This window comes from Pogona vitticeps, chromosome 6 (genome assembly GCF_051106095.1).
Source record: "Pogona vitticeps strain Pit_001003342236 chromosome 6, PviZW2.1, whole genome shotgun sequence".
NCBI classification, from domain to species: Eukaryota; Metazoa; Chordata; class Lepidosauria; order Squamata; family Agamidae; genus Pogona; species Pogona vitticeps.
Genome location: NC_135788.1, coordinates 19,934,318 through 19,957,869, shown reverse-complemented (window position 1 = coordinate 19,957,869; position 23,552 = coordinate 19,934,318). Strand labels below are relative to the sequence as shown.

General features: G+C 39.5%; 1 protein-coding gene across 7 annotated transcripts in view; it reads left to right on the top strand.

Moving 5' to 3' along the window:
• Positions 1-23,552, top strand: part of MLLT10 (MLLT10 histone lysine methyltransferase DOT1L cofactor) — a 144,363-nt gene that overhangs the window by 54,413 nt on the left and 66,398 nt on the right. For 5 of the 7 annotated variants that reach the window (XM_073003068.2, XM_020801758.3, XM_020801788.3 and 2 more), the window contains 4 exons: positions 253-356; positions 1,036-1,129; positions 5,859-5,954; positions 21,155-21,250. In XM_073003068.2, the coding sequence (XP_072859169.1) occupies positions 253-356; positions 1,036-1,129; positions 5,859-5,954; positions 21,155-21,250 (390 nt within the window). The remainder of the gene's footprint in view (positions 1-252; positions 357-1,035; positions 1,130-5,858; positions 5,955-21,154; positions 21,251-23,552) is intronic. The other 2 variants (XM_020801776.3, XM_020801806.3) reach the window with 1 other exon arrangement.

Below are 23,552 nucleotides of genomic sequence, written 5' to 3'. Positions count from 1 at the left end.
TAATGAGGAGGTGTTGATCAATGTTGTGAGTTATTGTACTAGTGAAATAGTAATTCATACAGAATTTTCCACATAATTCCAGACAGTCAAGAATTATTTCAGAATGGAGTTACAGGATTAAGTTAGTATGCTTGAGAAATGGAGCACTGTCCTGTTTTGTTTTAGTTGCATAAGGGAGTTTATTTACTAGTTTCAATTTCAGCTTGTTTGAAAAGAACAGGGTGCTTATACTTTCTTTTTTTTTTTCAATAGACATGTTATATATGTGATGAACAAGGCAGAGAAAGTAAGGCAGCCACTGGTGCTTGCATGACATGTAATAAGCATGGATGTCGTCAGGCTTTCCATGTAACATGGTAAGTAAACAATATCTGGGGTAAGTGGGATCCTGCTGGGGTTTTTTCTGAGCCATGTAATTCTGTTACACAGTAGATATGGCTTTACTTTTCAGATTTTGTATAGCTGTATGTTCCTTTTATGCTCCATATTTCAATCTCATATACCATTCTGTAGCTAGATTATGAGGACTTCTTCCTCCCCCTAATAAGGAAAGAAAGCAATTCCCAATTATTTTAGTAGATTTTACTGACTTTCAAATGCAGATTTTTATGCATAGGCCAGGAGTAGAGACTGCCTAAAGCAGTGGTTCCCAACCTTTTAAACTCCATGGACCAGTTGGGGAAGGCAAGGCACCCCCTGCACATGCACAAAGGATTGGGTGCTAGCTTGCACACATGCGCAAAGGAGCAGTGGGGTGTTCATGCGGGTGCATGCACGTACTTGAGAAGGGGTGGGGGTGCTCACTTGTGTGCATGCACACTCACATGCATACGCGAAGGGGCTGTGCAGGGGGTGGGAGTGCATGCGGGTGATGGGATATCTGTCTCCACTGCCCGGTCCGGCCCAGGCCATGGACTGGCACCGGGCCGTGGACCGGGGATTGGGGACCCCTGGCCTGAAGAACAGTATGTTTTGAATGTTTTGTTGAGCAGTTTATCTTTACTGTCTGACTATCCTAACTTTTTCCCTTCTCAGTGCACAATTTGCAGGTCTTCTTTGTGAAGAAGAAGGTAATGGTGCAGATAATGTCCAGTATTGTGGTTACTGTAAATACCATTACAGTAAGCTGGTAAGAACTTGTTGAATTTAGTGTTTTAGTAACAATAGGTACAATTAATTTTAGGATAACAAAGTGTTGTTTATATTAACTTTCACTAAAATGTGATTTTGTTCATTTTCTCCCTCTTTGGAAGTAGATATTTTTATGTAAAGTTTGCCGTTTGACAGTATTACAAATGCCAGTTTTGGCCTTCTTAGTTTATGCTATGCTGTGTTTAGTTTTTGGTATGGGAATCATCTGAGGAATATCCAGTTGAATGTGAAATATCCCGTATTAGAATAACAAGCTGACTAGAGAAAAAAGAACCTTTGCTTTGTTACGTTGCCATGGACTCTGTGAAGGAAACAAAACACCTTACTGTATCAAACCAATTTTCATGTACTCCAGTGTTCTGTCTCCCAACTTTTGGGAAGCTCACAAGCAGGTCATGGTGGTGATAGCCATCCTTCTTGAATTTTGGACCCTCTGTCCTATAAGAGAAGAAAGTCTGCCTTTGGAACATAAATTTCTAATTATCATGACTAACACCAGCTAGCTTGCTTCCTGCTTCTTTTGTTTTCAGGTACACAAATACTGCAGTTTTGTCCCTTTGATTCACTTTATTTAGATTTGGTTTAGCAAATCATGTTTCATTATTTTTGCCTGCCTTGAATTTAGGCCACACCTGCAGCTTTTTTTCCTTTTTCTAACTTTCTTGTCCCTGCTGTTTACTGTACTTATATTCATTTGCACTTAATCTTTGTTTTTTCTTGTCTAGTATGTGCATTTTACTATATCTGCTATTATACAGCTTTTGACTAATTTCCAAATTTCTTCAGATATTTGACCCTCTGAATTGCATATGTTTTAGGTTACTTTTAATTACAGTGGTGCCTCGCAAGATGATTTTAATTTGTTCCGCAAAAATCGTCATCTTGTGAAAAAATCGTCTTGCGAGGTTCCCTATGCATTGGTCTAAAAAAAAAAGTCTTGCGAAGCACGGTCATAGAAAAAAAGTCTTGTGAGGCACCATAGTGATCGCAAAAACCATTCGTCTTGCGTTTTTTCCGTCCTGCGAGGCGTTCATCTTGCAAGGCACCACTGTATTTCATAAGCAGTTTTTGGGAAATTAAGAACTTTGGGTTAATTATTCCTGTTCAGTAAATTGAACATTATCTTGTTATACTCAGTGGCCAAAATCCTGTTGCTTAGCACAGTAAATACTGTAACACTAGAGTAGGTCTATTGAATCAATGGGATTTGGTAAGCCAACTTTTCCATAAGTTCATTAATTCACATGGGCCTACTCTAGTATTCCCAATTTAATCAGTGGAGCTTGCATGGATTTTTATTCCTCAAGTCTCCACTGATTTGATGAGTCTGCTCTTGTGTGATTTGCTGTGGTAAAAGCAACAGGATTTTGGCCAATGTATCCAAGCAGATTTATGTTCATTAGTCAAATCTAGACTACTCACCAAGTGTAGACTAATGACTTAGTCAAATGTACTTCGTTTAATTTTACACATCTTTTAGCATTAAATTTTTGAAATCTTTCTGTGAATTCTACAACCTTTGTATTCATGAAGGCTTTCACGGCCGGGATCTAATTGTTGTTGTGGGTTTTTCGGGCTCCCTGGCCGTGTTCTGAAGGTTGTTCTTCCTAACGTTTTGCCAGTCTCTGTGGCCGGCATCTTCAGAGGACAGGAGTAGCACTCTGTGCTCTGGTGCAGTTTGTTTGGGAGTTGAGTATTTTTTAGCTGTGGGATCTTATAATCACCCATCTCCTGAAAAGGACAAAAGCTGATCCCACACCTATAAATACTCAACTCCCAAACAAACTGCACCAGAACACAGAGTGCTACTCCCGTCCTCTGAAGATGTTGGCCACAGAGACTGGCAAAACATTAGGAAGAACAACCTTCAGAACACAGCCAAAGAGCCCGAAAAACCCACAACAACCAACTCTACAACCTTTGTTTCTTTATTTGAATGAGAAGCACAGCAGTAGTATATTAATTTTTGACAAGTAGTGGGCAACATCAAGAGCATTCAGGCAGCTAACATCAAATCTTATATAGAACATAGTGTTGATGGATGTAGATGTGAAGTTGCCTGGTCTTCTCTGCACTTGCAAAGAAAAGTGTTGTTGCAAATGCCTCATTTGCTTAGGTTCATCTTGGTTCTCTCAACTATAGTCCATAGTCTATTAAGTGACTTCCAGGCAATCGAGTTTGCTGCATAACAGGGGGCTAGATTTTCCTGGAGTTTCATCCATTTTAAGAGGTGGTAGTTCTTTCTTTCCACTTTATAGTCCTGGCCTTCTCTACAGTGATTGCTCAAGTACAAATATTAGTTTGATCTAAAATTTCTGTCGGTTGAAATTCAAATTAGCATTTTAGAAGAAGTAGCTGTGTCAGTCTGTGCAAGCATACCAGGCAAAATCTAAAGAAACAAAACAAAAAGACAAAAATGTGTGGCACCTTAAAATATATGTTAAAATATAATGGTTAATCTTTAAAATGCCACATTTGTCTGTTTGTTTCTTTGAATTTTGCTTCAATTTTGCTTTTGTCTCGTGAAATTTCAATTCACTACCGTATCTTTTTCAACCTTACTTTTGTCCCGACTGCATTTTGTCTCCATCAGATTTTGATCTTTTTGTGTGTGTGTGTGTGTGTGTGTGTGTGTGTGTGTGTGTGTGTGTGTGTGTGCGTGCGTGTGTGTGTGCGTGTGTGTGTGTGTGCGCGCGCGCGCACGCAGTCCCTTCCCACTGAAAGTCCCAAGGCTCCTGTGGGATCTTTTTTGTCATGGAGAAGTCATTAGTGAATGTAAGATGGGTGGGAGGGAGACTTTAATTTCATACAATTGGTGCCACTGGGATAATTTGACCAGTGATGGCAATTTTCAAAAATTAAAGACTCCTTATTTCAGAGACCACAGTAGCTTCCTTATGGTGAAAGGGATCTCATGGTAGCATTGATATCTTCACGGAAAGGAATTGGTGATGTCATTTGCCTTAAGGACTTCAGCTACTACTTGGGTGTTTTGTTTTTATTTTTTAACTTGGTTGTTTGAAATTATTTTGACTTTCACTCCAGTACTACTGTAAACTTGCACTAACTTTAATAAACACAGTTTAATGATGGCATGGCTGGTGTTTAATAAGTTTATATATGTGTGATAATGCAGTGCGGTCAGTAGCGTTATTCTTGATGTAGTATACGGCTCCCTGTAGATGTTCAGAGGACTGTTCCTGGTAGGAGATTAGAACTGGGCTTTCCCCACCCATAGAACCTCCCAGTAGGTGCTTGTTGGTTGTTACATTTGCAGAGATGTGCACTTATTTATAAAACAGATCACACTTACGTCATTTTTATTCTTTAGTTTGGTGAGTGTTGATTGTGCACTTGGGATCTGTATGTATTGTACTCTGTGTAAGGTGTGACTGTCATACAGATCTGGATCATGGAAGCAGAATCTCCTATGCAACTTGCCACATAGAACTTTCAGAATATACATTAGTAGTTATTGTAAGATGAGATATTTATGGAAAAATAAAACACTGTTTACTTTCTTTGTTATAGAGGGATGTCTCAGGAAAATAATAAGGAAACTTTTGAAGCAGTTTGGCTTTTAAAGTAGCAAGAGGATGGGACTTTTCCTGTGGCCTCTCAATTCACACTTTAAACACTTGTTCTACACTGTTCCCTAAATCTTTGATCTTCTTCATCAGGTGATGTAATACCTAAAAATGAGAGATAAGATTTTTGGATTTTCTAAACAATAAATACCATAATTCTCTCTTCCAAATGTTCTACCCATCTTATGGGTACCTTGCAAACACCTGAATTGTGATGTACCTGGGAGAAAGGCCTAAATTAGAAGACCTTGAGGCTTTACTAGGTCAAGATGTGCCCAAGTGTCCTGCTCAGAAAGAAAGTTCCCAGTTAGCACAGGGGCAGAAACAGGACCTCTAACTACTTTGAAAGCCAAACTGCTTCAAAAGCTACTTATTAATTTCTTCAGGCATCCATCTTTAACAACGAGAGGATTGACAGAATCATGTAAAGAGAAGATCGAATGTGTTGAGTTGACAAAAAATCTAGGAAGTTGTATTTTCTGTTTACAGATTTTAATTTTTTTGGTTGAATATAGTTAACATTTTTAATTTATAGATTGAGCTGAATTTCCAATTCATTTGATTTTAACTACTTTCTGCAACACTGTGGAAAAAAGAAGTAAAACTGTTCCTAGTGTCGAGATTCATTGATAGCAAGTTTGTTCAAAATATGTATTGTGAGCACTGGACAAATAAATACTGTACAGTGAATGAGAAAAGAAAACAGAATGCACATTTAGAGTACAATCATTACTAATCAATAAGGCAGAAACCCACATGAACTAAAGCTAGATGTGCTGAAGTTGTGTTAGATCCAAGCTCTTCCCATGCTAGAGATGCTGGAAATTACTTAAAGCTACTATCCCCGAGATCTGACTTTGTGTTGCTGGAGGATGTTGGGATCTGACATAATTCAGCTATGCTTTGTTTCAATCCTTATATAAAGAGCACTGATTCAGTTGAAGCTATCTATGCAAACAGCGGCACTATAGAACACAGTATTCTATATTCCGAGAACCAATTCTGTTTAGGTAAGCTGTTGAGTCAGTTTATAACTTTGATTGATGAGCCAGTTGTCAGAGTTAGTTTAGACGGCTTTCATTTATATTCATTACGTGAATATATATTTTGTCTTTTTAGAAAAAGAGCAAACGGGGATCTAATAGGTCATATGATCAAAGTTTAAGTGATTCTTCCTCTCACTCTCAGGATAAGCACCATGAGAAAGAGAAAAAAGTAAGTGGATCTGTTATATAACACATCTGCTTTATCACCTAGCATCTTCTTGATGTTTCATCAGTAATCATTAAATGTATGAAGATGTTTCATTTCCGCAATGTGGATAGCAGTTTTGTTAATACTGTGCATGTTACGCTAGAAACGAGAACCTAGTGGGCCTCTCTTTTTGTTCTTTTACATTTCATTCTATCAGTTTTCTCCTTGTGCTAGTCTTCAAGAAGATGAGGATTAGAGCAAGTTTCTTGCATGCAATTCATTTAATTCTAATTGTCTAAAAATAGTTTTGTTTTTCATTCACCATTATGAGTAGCAGAGTAGTTTCTAAGCCTATTGGTTGGTGTCATATGTTACTCCTTATTGAAATTTTCATGTACATATTTACTTCTCTGTTGAAGAAAAGCTAGTCAGAGGTTGCCATGTTCTATTTTGTGGTGGTTCCAGCAATCTTTCCGTACTGTAATATTGTCATTCATATGGAAATGTGTAACCTTTCAGTAAAGTGTAGAAAAAAATCAATCACTAAACACTAATTGCTTTCCTGTTGACTTACTCTTCTTATACTTTGATTTTAGATAGTTTAGGGAAGAAGGTTGATTCAGTGTTGGTAAGTGAATACTTGCAAATTTTTGGCTCACAATACTAAATCAACAATTGCTTAAATTATTTTTTTCCCTTTGTATAAAACAGCAGATCTCATCTGCATAAAATAATTCAGACGTCCATAAGAGAAAAAAAGAAGAGACTTTGGATATTCAGAACCATGTGCAGTGGTATTTTGTTTTGTGACCTGTTTATTTCTTGGAGCTGGGGACTGGCTTTTCAAACTTGGACACATTGATTGTGATAATACATATTAAAGCTTCTCCAGGTCAACTTATTTTCAGTGATGTGGGGCAGAAGGATTTCTATAATGGAAAGTTTTTCACTAACAAAATTTATTGCAGGAACATTCCCATTTCTAAAAATAAATTTCATAGTACCAATTAGTTAACTGGTTGAAAGAGTATCAATTAAATGGAGTAGTTTCAAAATTATATGATCAGAAACTGAAAGCCCCTCTTCCTACTGAAAAGGAAGAAGCATTCTTTGGTGGTGCAGTGATGAGGTGCTGCTTTGGGTGGAGGTGTGTATGCTGTTGCCTCTTTGGTTCTGCAGAGACCAAATAACACATGTGTTCCTGGCTCTTAGTGGACCAGTTGTTGCCTACGGGCATGGACATGCCACTGGACAACATGGGGTTCCTGGCTGGAATTCCAGGTGGTGTAGTTATGCAAAAAGAAAAGGAAAAGAAGGGCAAAACATTCCCAATCATTGTTGTTCTATACACAACAACAATCTTAATTCCTTCTCCCTCTTCTCCCATCCCCCTATAGGGATGGAGAACAGGAGTAAAGTGTCCTCAGATTATGCTTCCAGAAGTCAGTTGGAATGCAGTCAATCATGGAAACAGTACTTAGAGTGAGAAAAACTTTCTAGTGCTGCCTTTGTTATATCTGGAGAATCTACATCTTCTTTGTACAGGTGCAGAAATAACCTGGACCAGAGCTTCCAGCCTTGGTTCCCTGGGTGTTCTTGGATTGCAGCTCCCAGGAATCCTGGCTAGTGGTGAAGGTTTCTGAGAGGTTTAGTCCAAGGACATATGGGAAGCCAAGGTTGGAAACTACTGCTGTAGACCATTGGAAGGGGGCTCTTTGGATCCTAGATATTAATAATAATAATGCCAGAAGTGCAGAAAGAGGCACACTAGATACATGTTGACCTTGCAGTCTTGAAAACTGGACTAGACAAGAGATTACTGATTCTAAGAAGTTTATGCCATTGTATGAGTACATGTTTATCTTAAACAATGTTTTGGACTTATTGTTAATTTTCTCCTAGTTTTTTTGTGACCAATGACAATGTTAAGATAAACTTGTGCATTTGTCACTGGAAGCTTTTGAGAAAATTTTAACTATGAATGGCTTTAGGCAGATCACCACTGAAACAGTTTGTGATAATCAGTGGCATTTCTGGACTGTTAATAACATTATTTATTCTATAGGTGTTCATCCTTGTATGGTCAAAATGATACCATCAGTGCATAAAAGGGTGGCGTTAAAATATGTTTATGGGGGAATGCCTGGGTTTTAGAAGTACAGTTAACATTGTAGTAGAAAACTCTCTGTAGTGGTTGTGGGACTCCATAAAATCTAGTGAGAGCTGAAAATGCTGAGTGCCCCCAGAGCATTTGGTGCATTTTATGGAATTGGTATAACAAACCAGAGGTAGAGAGGAAGTGGAATAGTTATTCTGGAAAGGGTCTGGTTGAAACATCAGGACAGATGTTTAGCCTACATTTTATTCTTGGTCCTGATTGTCTTGAATATTGCTGTAGTATGTTTGTCTGCTTGGGTAGGTTTTAAATAGTTTCTTACTAACTACAGTTAGAAAAGTACATTATTATCTGACTGTTTATCATTATTTGGAATCCCTTAGTTAATAGCCAGTTGTGTAACTTGCCACAGCTAATTGTAGGTAATTGATGTGGTGCCACAGTGCACCTTGGTTGTGCAATAAGGCATATGCTGAGGTATATGATTGAGAATGCCCTGGCACCTTGTCAGTTGCTGTGACAAGTTACACAGACCATACATAAACAGTAATAGGATTTTGACTTGTGAATTGTAGCAATCTGGAGATGACAAAGATTACTAAATATAATATTTCCCAATAAAAATACATGCTTGGAAATTTCTTTCAAAGCTCTAGATACCTACATTAACCTATGGACATTGGAGATGTCTCTTTCAGAGCCACAGTGTCCTGCAGTGTAAAGTAAGGTGCTAAAAACATTTGAAACAGCAGATCATTGTGGCATCCTATGGACATAGACCATTTTTTTTTTTGGACTGAATGAGCTCTTACGAGGTTGCAAGGTGTTGAAATACTTGGGTAGAGCAGTATGACTTTTGAATGCCATTTTGGCATTTTAAGATAGCTTTCAAAATGTTCTGGATTTATAGTCAGGCTTGGAAGTGATTCTGTAATGTGAAAGAGATCTTACAAAATCTTGGAGAGGAAAAGGCAATAATATGGTATATTTGCTTGCCTGATTGACACTTTTTGCCCCCCCCCCCCCCCGTAGCCATCAGGTAACACTGTTTGTTAGCTGTGCGCAGAGAATGATCAAGGAGAAAGCCTGCATGTAGTGGAAAGACATACTCTTCCCCCCGCTCGAATACAAGTATGTTGTACATATGCTGTAAATGGAAATCACATAATCTTGTTACTAGTTATTTCTTGAAACCTTAATAACAAAACCCTTGCATGTGTCTCTCTAAACCAAACAGAACTGCAGATGTTTTTCATCCTATTAATTACCATTAATCCATAGTAGGTTAGAAATTTGTAACAAGTTCTTGTCAGATGGCATTTTGAGTACTGAGGAATTTTTTGAAGAGTAGTGAAACAACTACTGCATATAGCCTCTCCTATGAGACTTAGCGTGTAGGATTGCAAAACAGTCTATATATTGTATCCTCAGGGTTACTTAATGTGCTCCTAAGAATTGTATTCAGAATAAAGATATGTTAAAAGTGTGACTCCCTCAAACATATTATTCAGAATAATCTCTAAATCATGCATTAAGAATATGGAACCAGGAGCCATTCTAACTGAGTCTAATAATAATTGAGATCTTGTAGATGTGCTTAATGTGAATTTGTATTCTTTGTGTACTCTAATTTCATTTGCTTCAGTGATGTTCTAGTTGATGTCACATGGTGGTATATACAGCAATTATAGAGGGCCCTATTTAGCCTCCTTTCTTACTTGCTTCCTGCTAATATTCCTGCTCTTTTCCACCCCTGGTCTCAGAGAGTAATTGTGGAGAATGACTCTTGACAGTCTTGCTTTTGGAGTAGGAAGAAATCACATGGGGGAAATGACTAACTACTGCTTCCCTTGAATACAAGAGACTAAGAAGTTATAGTTTTGATTACCATGCTCTTACCATCCCTGATAGTTGAATGTATGACATTTTGTATTGTTTTCACTGAAGGCAATAGTGTCAAAATAGAAGTAAAAGACAGAACAACTGTGTGCTTAGCTTGGTGGTGGACAGCTCTTGTTGGCAGTTTTTTTAGCGTTGAATACTTACACTGCCACAGAACTTAGCTTAGTCAGTCACTGGAGCAGTGGCTCCCTGAGACTAGAAGGAGGTAGCATAGTGCAAAGAAGAACAGTGGTGCCTCGACTTACGAACTTAATCTGTTCTGGAATGGTGTTCTTAAGTCGAAACGTTCGTAAGTCGAATCAGCATTTCCCATAGGAATGCATTGAAACCCGATTATTCTGTTCCAGCTGTTTTTTGTTCTTATGTAGAGGCACGGTTTGTAAGTTGAAGCATTAGTTCCCATAGGAATTAATGCAAAACCGGTTAATCTGTCCTCTACCACTAGGGGGAGAATTTTCTTTTTTTAACCTAAGATGACTTAGTGGCGCACAGGTTTTATTCCTGCTGTTTCTCTATTACAAAGAAGGACGGAGGTCTTCGTCCCATCCTTGATCTCCACCACTTGAACTCGTACATCACTCCCCAGCGTTTTTGCATAGTCTCATTGGACTCTACTATCCAGATGCTTCAACACAGTGACTGGTTTACAGTCATAGATCTGAAGGATGCCTATTTTCATGTCAGCATCCGTTCCGACCACTGCACGTTTCTCAGATTTTCAGTAAAAGGAGTGGCCTACGAACTGAAAACCCTCCCCTTTGGGTTGTCCACAGCCCCTTGGGTATTCACCAAGTGCCTAGCCCCGATGACAGTGCACCTTCATCTCCAGGGTGTCACGGTATTCCTGTATCTAGATGACTGGCTGCTGATCCCTCTGTCTTTTGCCCAGCTTGAGCAGGACATCGCCTTGACTTTGTCTCTCTTGGAGGCCCTGGGCCTTCGACTCAATATGGAAAAGTCCACACTAAAGCCTACTCAACGAATCTCTTACATTGGAGGAATCCTAGATGCTCGTACAGGTTGAGCTTACCTGCCCCAGGACAGGATTCTGAAAATTCAACTCATGCTTGCCTCCGTCCACCTGGGCGCTTTGGTCTCAGCCCTCCATGTTCAGTGTCTTTTGGGCCTGATGGCTTCAACAGTGGCCACTGTCCAACATGGATGTTTTAAAATGAAGTCCCTTTAGGCCAGGCATGCTGCTGTATCCTCCAACCAGGCTTCTGCAGGTGACAATGGAGCTGGCCGCCCAACTCTCGTGGTGCAATCGCCTATCCAATCTGTTGGTAGGAAGGGCATTCGGCCCCCTATCCCCATCTATCCAATTAACCACAGTTGCCAGTTCATCCGGTTGGGGTGCACACCCGGGTGTGCTAACTATCAACGGCCTCTGGTCCTCGGACAAGGCGACTCTCCATATCAACCACCTCGAACTCCTAGCAATAATCAAGGTCTTCCAGGCATTCGAAAAGCTTTCGATGGGACAAGTTGTTCAAATTGCATTGGACAACATGACAGCAGTGTTCTACATCAACAGGCGGGGGAGCGGGGTACCTATTTGCTTCCCCTGCTCTACCTCACTGTTGATCTCTGGGAGTGGTGTTACACTCGACACATCTACCCTGTGGCGGTCCATGTGGCCACTGAGGGGAATGATCTAGCTGATTACTTGAGCAGATTCCAAACTGCTTCTCACAAATGGGCACTGGTCAACACGGTATTCCATTACCTGTGTCATTGTTGGGACATCCCCCAGGTGGACGTCTTTGCATCACAGATCAACAGGAAATGCAGCATTTATTGCTCCCAGGCAGGGATAGGTCATTGTTCCCAGTTAGTCAAAGGATCTCTTCTACATGTTCCCTCCAATTCTCTTGGTGTAGAAGACGGTAGGCAAGATCCAGCAGGACAATGCAGATGTCGTCCTGGTTGCCCCTTGGTGGCCTCGCCAGCCTTGGTTTTCCGCTCTCTGCAAGAAAGCGACAGAATACATCCACTTGTCTCAGATCCCCATCTGTTGTCTCAATATCATGGCAAGGTCTTTCATCTGGATTTGGACTCCCTCCATCTGATGGCGTGGAGGCTTCCCCCTCAATAGCCGAGGTTCTCAGTCATGTGCGTAAGCACTCCATTACTTTAACATATTTTTTACAAATGGAATGCTTTCTGTAAGTTTGCTTCTTCCCTTCGCTTACCTACCAGCCCGACGTCCCTTGACGCAGTCCTTTGCTTCCTGCTTCACTTGTTCCATCGTGGCTTGTTGCATTCTACCCTGAAAGTGTACATGGCTGACAAATCACAAATAACATTTTTTTCAATTCATTTTTGCATTTAAAACACTATAAAATGCCCATCCCCCAGCACCTGGAGACACCACAATCACGGAGACGCTTCCCCTCGTGCATCTCTACAGGTCTTCAAAAGACTGGTGAAATTTGGGTTTTGGACATCCAAGTTATACATCCACAAAGTGGGTCCCCCCAAGAAAGTGCCCTTTAGCAGCTGGCTTGGGTAAACCCAATGTTAGCCAAACTTGGAAGTGAAATTTGTTCATTGAGATGTGATCCTCCGTACATTCAGTTTAAAGATAAAGTGTGATTATATACTGACATATCCTTCCTCTGCTGTTGTCATCAATTCATGTGGCAGCCACTCATATTAGCATCTTTTTATGTGTCACCACAAAATGACTTAGAAAAGGCATTGCATACTTTAAACATAAAGAGAACTCTAACTTTATACATAACAAAAACAAAGGAGTTCCAAAAAATGTGTAACTCTTTGTACGTTATCAAGGATCTAAAAATGCTTTTCAGTATCTTCCCAGCATTTCTCCAGATGGATGGTAAGTATGATAAAACTTGCCTATTACATCGCTAAATTAAAATTACCATGAAATATCAAAGGTAATTCAATTAGATGGGTGGCTTCTTGAGCCGCCTTCATGAAAAAGGTAAAGGTTCCCCTTGACAATTTTTTTTGTCCAGTCGTGTTCGACTCTAGGGGGCGGTGCTCATCCCCGTTTCCAAGCCATAGAGCCAGCGTTTGTCCGAAGACAGTCTTCCGTGGTCACATGGCCAGTGCGACTTAGACACGGAACGCCGTTACCTTCCCACTGAGATGGTCCCTATTGCTCTACTTGCCTTTGCATGCTTTCGAACCGCTAGGTTGGCGGGAGCTGGGACAAGCATCGGGAGCTCACACCGTCACGTGGATTCGATCTTATGACTGCTTGGTCTTCTGACCCTGCAGCACAGGCTTCTGCGGTTTAGCCCGCAGCGCCACCACGTCCCAGCCTTCATGAGAGGGGTTGATATTCAGAATGTTTGCAGAGCAACAATGTAGACTCTCACATTTGTAAATTGTAGACTTGATTTGAGGACTCAGAGAGAAGCTTTATTTGATATAGCAGTCAAGTCTTCAGTTCTGGTTTGACAACCCACCTCTAGTAACTGAGTTTACTAGTCACCCAACTGTGTGAATCATAGAGGCCACAATGAAGTAGCACAGGTTACTCACCTGTAGCTGTGGTTCTTCAAGTGGTCATCTGTGTATTCACACAGCCTATCCACTTTTGTCCTGCCAAATACAATTCAAAAATTTTGCAATCAATATAGTGGAACTGAGTTCAGTGGATGGAGCACATGCAGAAAGCCCAATGGAAAGAAGTCTTGAGGCTAAAGCTCTGGAAAGTTCCATGTAGAGTGTGTTCAAAGATGCAAAACGTAATTGTGTGAATTCATAGATAACCACTCAAAGAACCAGTTACAGGTGACTAACTTTTCCTTTGCATTTCTCATCCTAGCAGTTATAATGGAATATCATCTGAGGTTTAATAATATAAGTAATGGTTGTGTGATCTGCGTGTGCATACAGTGGTGCCTCGCATAGCGATCGCTCCGTTTAGCGATGAAATCGCTTTGTGATGCATTTTTTGCGATCGCAAAAGCAATTGCTTTGCGATGTTCCCTATGGGGGAATCTCCCTTCGCGACGCTCTGTTCCCTGCTTCAGGAACTGAGCATCGCAAAGCGATGATTTTGAAACAGCTGATCGGCGGTTTCAAAATGGCCACCGGGTAAACAAAATGGCCGCCCCTGCAGTGTTTAGGGACGGATTCCTCACTTAAGAGGCAGCGAAAATGGCAGCGCTATGGAGGATCTTTGCTGAACTGTGAGTTTTAAGCCCATAGGAATGCATTAATCCCATTTTAATGCGTTTCTATGGGCTTTTTAATATCGCATAGCGACGTTTTCGTTCTGTAGCGATTTTTGCGGAACGAATTAACATCGCAATGCGAGGCACCAGTGTACTTGCTTTTTGAAATCAAACATAGCTGGGTTTACTTATCTTCTACATTTTTCCATGACTGACTACAGTTTTCAAAAAAATTAGACTAGGAAAAGTGATAATTTAGTTACTTTACAACTATAATGTATTTTAATTTTAGTTAAGACTTGTGTAGTACATAGAATGAAACACTTACTGTATATTTTTGTGTATAAGATGATACTTCGTCTAAAATATTTAGATTAAAAATTGAGGTTCGTCTTATACACGGAAGTACGGAGGGGGGAACTATCAAAGCGCTTTGATTCCTGCTTTCCTCCTCCACTTTGTTTGTAAAAAGTGGAAGGGGAAAGCAGGAATCAAAGCGCTTTGATGATTCCTCCTTTCCCCCTCCACTTTCTTGCGAAGAAAGAAATTTTGGGTTAGAAAAGTGGGGGGCGGGCATCTTATACATGAAGGCATCTTATATACAGAAAAATATGGTGATATAATTTTGACTTCTGCCTTATGGTGTTTGGAAAATCTCCTTTACATATACATTTACAGTGGTGCCTCCCATTACGACGTTAATTCGTTCCAGTGAAATCGCTGTAGAACAAAAACGTAATGCGGAAATAAAAAGCCCATTGAAACTCATTGAAACCCCTTCAGTGCATTCCAGTGGGCTGGAAACTCACCGTCCAGTGAAGATCCTCCATAGGGTGGAGGTGGCTGTCTTGCGAGGAATCCGTCCCAGAAAACAGCGGGGAGCCATTTTATTTACCTGGTGGCCATTTCGAAACCGCCGATCAGCTGGAGGAAAATCGTCGTTTTGCGAAGAATCGATTCCCAAAGCAGGGAACCGATCATCGCAAAGTGAAAAAACCCCATTCAGACCATCATTTTGCAATCGCAAAAGCGATCGCAAAAATGTCGTCGTAATGTGGTTTCGTCGTAGTGCAGGGGAATCATAAAGCGAGGCACCACTGTACCTGTGTTATGTTCTTAGCCATATGAAAATTGTCATGTTATAAGTTCAAAATGTTATTAGAAGTCTAAATCAGCATTTTCTTTTAAGTTCTAAAGCAATTTTCAGAGCTCCCTAACAACTTCAAGTATTAATTGCTGAAATTATTAAGCAGTGCTTGAAAAATTTTAGGATGTCTCACCGGTCAGTCAAACATTTCACCATTTAGCATGACCAGACTATGGCCTTGCAATTTATTGGGATTGGGAATCACTGATTTATACCTTCAGACTTGGGTTGCTTTATTACCTGCGTGCCTGTTGGGTCATGTAGCTTGTATTTTGAATGCCTTTCTTTTGAATGTCTGCAGCAAAAATAAAACTGAAAGCAAAAGTGCCCGGCCTCTTAAGGAGCCATGGTTCCCTCCTTGTTTAGTTGAAATTGGGAGCAAGGAATCTCCATATTCTCCATCATAGAACTACTCTACAATCTCCTGCAGAGATATATCTCTGTGTGCCACTTGAACTCTCTTCTCACGAGAAGAGGGCACTTTGCCTTTTGCAATGGGAGGGTGGAGGGGAGGACTGCAGGATCAGAGAGAGACAGGTGGAGGGGAAGGAGGCAGGCAGAGAGGGAGCTGTGGCTCGTCAAGCAGCATTTTTCACTTGTTACAGACGAGTGGATGAGTGTATTTTTCAAGCTCTGCTTTTTAGTCTTACAGACAGTTGTAAATTATGTTGAGCTGGTATATTGCATTGAACTATAATGCTTATGAAATCGGTTTTGATGGAGTTCAAATTCTTGAGCACCATGTTTGATATCAAGTTTTAGTATTATTTATATGTTAACTGTTTGAAACAAGTCAATATTGATAGGTGACTTGTGATGCTTTTATCCTGCGCAAGGACATGTGTGTTGAGTTCACTTGTAACACTAAATGATGATTTACAGGAATCAACTATCAGTTCATGTGTTTTTCTTCCTCCCTTCTTTGAGCTCTACACTTCAATCTTGGTTTGTAATTTTTTATGTTAAAGGCATATTATGGTTTGATCAAATGAGGAAGTGACTCAGTTGAAGTACACCACTTGGGCATATGGCTTGTTACTGTAGTATTAAAATGTGATTTGACATTTCATGTGAGCTAGATCAGTGGAGTCTATCCTGTCATTTATATTTATATTTACATTTATATTTTTGCAGAGATGGCCAAGTAGTAAATTCAGATGGGAGTCAAATATATGCATCCAGTGAGAGTATTTAATTACCTTTAAAGGAATTAAGTGATGCAATATAGTAATATAATATAGCTATATCATATCCTAAGAGCCTTATGGCAAAGTGGTTAAACCTCTGTACTGCAGCCTAAAACTGTGCTCATGACCTGGGGTTCAATCCCAGATAGCCGGCTCAAGGTTGACTCAGACTTCTATCCTTTCGAGGTCGGTAAAATGAGTACCCAGCTCATAGGGTGGCGGTGGGGGAATGTGTAGCCTGCATAATTAACTTGCAAACCGCCCAGAGAGTGCTTAAAGCGCTATGGGGCGGTATATAAGCAGCATGCTTTGCTTTTTTTGCTTTTGCATATATATATTTGCAGAATAAATCATTTTTATGGGTTTTCTTTCCTACTGCAGCATGGAATAGATAACCTAGGTAGTTCCAATTCTGTAATTCTATTCCTTTACTGTAACTTTTCCAATCTTTAATACTTGGGGCTAAATCCAGTATTTTGCCAAAAGTCTGAATGGACTTTTGCATCCATCCAAACAAAAATTGTAGGTTTCCACAGCCTTCTAGGGCCAGTTTTGGGGTGTTCTAGAGGTTGCAGTGGGGAATGAGAATTCTGGTTCTATTGATTTCTGCTGTTCTGCCAACAGAAGTCCACCAGTTGATTCTGCCCGGCAAAGTATTATCTGCCTAAGTAGTCACATTGGTGGTGAAGAGGGAAATGCAACTTTTCTTTAGTATTAAGTTTTTGAAATTAGAATTATAAATAGTAGTAAATAGTATAGCGGTACAATTCTCTACAGGTTTAATTAAAATTAAGTCTTACTTTGTTCAGGAGGACTTCATGGTATGTTGTATAGAATTGTAATGTTGGTGTTCTGCATTTATTTAAAGATTATTAGTGGCAATTTACAGCATAAATAATGAACTCTGCAGTACATTAATACTTGAGCTAATTTCCGCTTGAATAAAATAAAACTAGTAAGATGAGAAGATTCTGTTTAATTTATATTAAATAAATTTCTCAAGCTAGAGTTAAGGTGTTGGAAATCACTCCTAGGTAGAATGTAGGGAGGGGACGATGAGAATGGAAGGAATGAACAAAACAGCTGGCACGGTTTCTTAACTGAGTTTTAAAAATGATCTGTTTTATTTGAATTCACTACTACTGCTACTGATCTTAGAACTATGAGTAGTATGATTTTTAAAAGAAAGGTATGGTAGCTTAAATTTTAAGTTTTAATCAGTTATGGCTGTGATTCAGTTGAACTCTGGATTTGCTCATGGTATGCATAAGATTATACAGTACTGTGAACTGTTTGATTAAATTTGTATGTGAATATAATGAAGATTTCAGCAGAAAATGTAATGCTTTAGAGGAATTATTTTCCAAGGAAGAAGACGTAAGAGAATTTTTTTACAGTGTTAGCAAACAGAGAGCTTTCATTCTGAAAGAAATTAATATATAATTGATTGATTGATTACAATTGGTGTGGATTTTTGGAATTCTTTTAATGTCTGATACCATGTTGTCAATGTTGTTAGCAGTATTGATGATAGAGTCAAACCTGAAATGTTTGTTTCTGACTGTGTTTGAATGCAGTGCTGAACAATAGTTTGCATACTTTTCCTCTCCCTTGTCTAATGCTTCTAAAAGAGATCAAGACCTTTCAGTACAAATTCTGAAATAAGCACAATATATCTGTTTATTAAAATAGAATGGTTTTAGAGGGCAGTTAAATCTTGTTTTAGTATACCATAGTTATGATTAGTTAGTTTGTCCAGGGTGAGAAATCATGACATGCTGAAGCTTATATTTTGGGAAGAAACAGAGCTTATTTTATCTTCTGAAAAATTTGGAGAAGGCAAGAAATGACATAAATCCATTTCTTATCTTTCCCTCTCCCTACCCTATTAGAAGTAGGTAGGAAGGGAGAAGAGAATACTGCAGGTGCACACTACTTGTTAGTTTTTGAGTCCTCGCAGGAGATGGAACAAAACATGCTTCCTCTACTAAATGCTCTGTGCAAGCAGAGGAATAGGGGTGGAGACAACAGTTAGAAATATTTGTGGTTTACCAAGCAAAGTAAAATAAAATAAAATTATGTGGATGTCTTTTTCTATGATATGCGAAATTATGCCTTTGGAAATAGTGGCTAGCATTAGAAGAAAATAATTTTAGCGCCTTTATTAATTGTACGGTTTAATTGAACTCTGTTGCTGTGTTGTGCAGATGGAAGGCAAAATGCATAACATTCATTTGCTTCTAATTGGCACTGAGTGAGCCCCCACCCCCAGGATTCTTGAGCATGTGCCAAGCCAGCATAGTCATGCACCCTTCCCCCCATAAAATTCCATCAGTGGCTTATTAACAGCAGGCAAGAAACAAAGTGAATATTTATGACTTACAGTGGATATAAAAAGTTTACACACCCCTGTTAAAATGTCAAGTGTCTGCGATGTAAAAAAAAATGAGACAAAGAGAAATCATTTCAGAACTTTTCCACCTTTAATGAGGCCTATGAACTGTACAACTCAGTTGAACAACAAACTAAAATCTTTTAGGTAGATGGAAGTAAAAATAAAAACCTGAAATAATATGGTTGCATCTGTGTGCACACCCTCTTATAACTGGGGATGTAGTTGCGTTCAGCATTAAACAATCATATTCAAACTCATGTTAAGTAGGAGTCAGTACACCCCTGCCATCATTTAAAGTGCCTCTAAGGAATCCCAAATAAGATACAGCTGTGCTAGTAGGTCTTTCCTGACATTTTCTTAGTCACATACTACAGCAGAAGCCATGGTACGCAGAGCGCTTCCAAAGCATCAGAGGGATCTCATTGTTAAAAGGTATCAGTCAGGAGAAGGATACAAAAGAATTTCCAAGGCATTAGATATACAGTGGTGCCCCGCATAGTGACGTTAATCCGTTCCGGAGTAATCGTCGCTATCTGGAATCGTCACTAAACGGAACTAAAAACCCCATAGGAACACATTAAACTTCGTTTAATGCATTCCTATAGGGCGAAAACTCACAGTTCAGCGAAGATCCTCCATAGCGGCGCCATTTTCGCCGCCTCGGTAAGTGAGGAAACCGCGCGAAAATGCTTGCGGCAGCCATTTTGGGCACCCGGCGGCCATTTTGGAACAGCCGATCAGCTGTTCTAAAAACATCACAGTGCAATGCGATCGCATTAGCGATCACAAAAAATAGATCGCTATGCAGATTCATTGTTAAACGGTGCGCTCATTATGCGAGGCACCACTGTACCATGGAACACAGTGAAGACAGTCATCATCAAGTGGAGAAAATATGACAGAACAGTAACATTACCAAGAACTGGATGTCCCTGCAAAATTGATGAAAAAAGTAGAAGAAAATTGGTCAGGGCGGCTGCCAAGAGGCCTACAGCAACATTAAAGGAGCTGCAGGAATATCTGGCAAGTACTGGCTGTGTGGTACATGTGACAACAATCTCCCGTATTCTTCATACAGTGTATATAAAAAGTTTACACACTCCTGTTAAAATGTCAAGTGTCTGTGATGTACAAAAATGAGACAAAGATAAATAATTTCAAAACATTTTCCATCTTTAATGAGACCTATGAACTGTACAACTTAGTTGAACAACAAACTGAAATCTTTAGGTGGAGGGAAGTAAAAATAAAAAACTGAAATAATATGATTGCATCTGTATGCACACCCTTAAACTAATACTTTGTCGAAGCACTTTCTGATTTTATTATAGCACTCAGCCTTTTTGGGTATGAGTCTATCAGTATGGCACATCTTGACTTGGCAATATTTGCCTACTCTTCTTTGCAAAAACACTCCAAATTTGTCAGATTGCAAGGGCGTCTCCTGTGACAGCCCTCTTCAGATCACCCCACAGATATTCAATTGGATTCAGGTCTGGGCTCTGGCTGGGACATTACGAAACGTTAATCTTCTGGTAAAGCCATTCCTTTGTTGATTTGGATGTATGCTTTGGGTCGTTGTCATGCTGAAAAATGAAGTTCCTCTTCACGTTCAGCTTTCTAGCAGAAGCCTGAAGCTTTTGTGCAAATATTTTCTTACGAAGAAAAACATCCAAGCCCAACTAAATTTTCTAAAAACACATCTGAAATCTCCCAAAAGCATGTGGGAAAAAGCGTTATGGTCTGATGAAACCAAGGTTGAACTTTTCGGCCCTAAAAGCGCAAAAACAACACTGCACATCACCAAAAGAACACCATACTCACAGTGAACGTGGTGGCGGCAGCATCATGCTTTGGGGCTGTTTTTCTTCAGCTGGGACAGGGACCTTAGTCAAGGTAGAGGGAATTATGAACAGTTCAAATACCAGTCAATATTGTCAACAGATGCAATCATATTATTTCAGTTTTTTATTTTTAGTTCCCTCCACCTAAAATATTTCAGTTTGTTTTTCAACTGAGTTGTACAGTTCACAGGTCTCATTGAAGGTGGAAAAAGTTCTGAAATGATTTATCTTTGTCTCATTTTTTTTACATCACAGATACTTGACATTTTAACAGGGGTGTGTAAACTTTTTATATCCACTGTACATGCCTTCCGCCAACATAGCAAACCAACAGGATTTTAGCCATTATTTTGTACACATTTGAATACTTAATTTTATAATAACAATTCATGTCAAAAAACATTGAAATATACTTTCAATAAGCCTATTATTGCTGATATATGTTGAATTTTATTTTATTTTCATTTCTCTTTTAGAAATATAAAGAAAAGGATAAACATAAACAAAAACACAAGAAGCAGTCTGAATCTTCACCATCATTGGTTCCTTCTCTCACAGTAACTACAGAGAAAGTAAGTGAGCTTTTCCTTCCTTTTCTGTCAAACTGATCTTTGCGTTCTTGATGTGCGTTTTATAAAGTGAAGATTTCTTCTGCGTATGTGTTACAGAAAAGCCCTGTTGATGATCACTAGTCACAGTTGAAGATACTTGGATCATAACAGTCATGAGTTTTAAAATATATATGCTGTTAGAAAAATGGCAATATATTAGTAATTTTACTATACCTTTCTGCAAAACTACTCTGTAGCTGTCAATGATAAAAAGGAAAGGTAATACCATCACAGTAGTTTAGCAATATAAAAATGTACAAACAAATATTAAAACGGTTGTTGTGGGTTTTTCGGGCTTCTTGGCTGTGTTCTGAAGGTGGTTCTTCCTAACGTTTCGCCAGTCTCTGTGGCCGGCATCTTCAGAGGACAGCAAACTGAGATGGTTCTTCCTAACGTTTCGCCAGTCTCTGTGGCCGGCATCTTCAGAGGACAGCAAACTGTCCAGTTTGCTGTCCTCTGAAGATGCCGGCCACAGAGACTGGCGAAACGTTAGGAAGAACCACCTTCAGAACACGGCCAAGAAGCCCGAAAAACCCACAACAACCATTAGATCCCGGCCGTGAAAGCCTTCGCGAAAATATTAAAACATATGTCAGCAGGTGAATTTGCTTCTGGTTTGTAATCAAGAGACTAAAACACAGGTTTTGCAGGGAGCAAATAACTCCTGTTACAACAGCTTCACTGGCTACTAGTATGTGTCTCAGCCGAATTTAGAGTGCTGGTTCTGATCTATAAAGCCCTATATGGCTTGGGTCCAGACTATCTGAAGAACCATATCTCCACCTATGAGCCTTTGTGGCTTCTAAGTCCTTCAGGGGAGGCCCATCTTCTAGTCTCACTGCCTTCACAGATACATCTGTTGGGAACATGCAGAAGCTTCAGAAAAGCTCACATTAAAATACAGCAGTTCGTCTTCAAGGTTCGACAGTGTTTTTATTGTCTTTGTTTTTTATTTTGTTTTGGCCTGAGATATTATTAATTTCCTCCTAGGTATCCTTCAGTCTTCAGAGACTATGGTAACATGCTCTGTATGGAGCACTTGGAACAGCGTCTAGTGTTTTGACGCTGTACGCGAAGCTGGAGTGGCCTCTCCAGGGCACGAAGCCTGGGTAAAATAATATGGAGGATAGGCTGTTACCCAACCAGCAAATCCCCCCTCTCCACGTTGCTGAAATAGTCCAATGGAAAGGCAAGAGCCAATACAACTGGTTTCAGCGATGTCACAGTCATTTTTTAAATATATATGTAGAAACCTTTATATATCAATGCTTCAGTAGTCTTCCCAAATCACCATCCCTTCTTACACAGATATATATATAGATATAGATAATAGATATATACCGTATTTTTTGCACCATAAGACACACTTTTCCCCCATAAAACGGGGGTGGAAAGTCTGCGCGTCTTATGGAGCGAAGAAAACAGATTATATTTTCCTGCTTTCTCCTAAAAAATTGGTGCGTCTTATGGAAAGGTGCGTCTTATGGAGCGAAAAATACGGTAGATATAGAGCTATAGATAGATAGATAGATAGATAGATAGATAGATAGATAGATAGATAGATAGATAGATAGATAGATAGATAGATAGATAGATAGATAGATAGATAGATAGATAGATAGATAGATAGATAGATAGATAGATAGGGGTGTGTGTGTGTGTGTGTGTGTGTGTGTGTGTGAGAGAGAGAGAGAGAGAGAAATCCTCATAGGCATCCTTCAGTCTCGAGAGACTATGGTAACATGCTTTGTATGGAGGACGTGGAACAGCATCTAGTGTTTTGATGCTGTACGCGAAGCTGGAGTGTCCTCTCCAGGGCATGCAGCCTGAGTAAAATAATATGGAGGATAGGCTGTTACCCAACCAGCAAATCCCCCCTCTCTACGTTGCTGAAATAGTCCTATGGAAAGGCATTTATGTGTGTTGTTAAGGTATGTGTGCATGAATTTTACGGTGTTTTTGACTGTTTTAGATCGTTATTTCAATACTATATGTTTAATTGTTTTAATGTAATCATTTATTAAGTTTTTAATCAATTTGTTTCTATTACTGTGTCAGCCACCTTGAGTCCATTTTCTTGAGAAAAAGGAGTCATAACAATGAAAATAAAGAAAAAAACACCAAATAAGTTATAAAAAGTGAAGAATGAGGAGGAGGCAGTGTGCATGCACAGTACTCTTTCTCAGAACCATAGTTTACTGGAGTAGCCGGTCTTTTTGGATGGTTTGCTAATATTTGGATATAATGTACTCAAAGTCATACA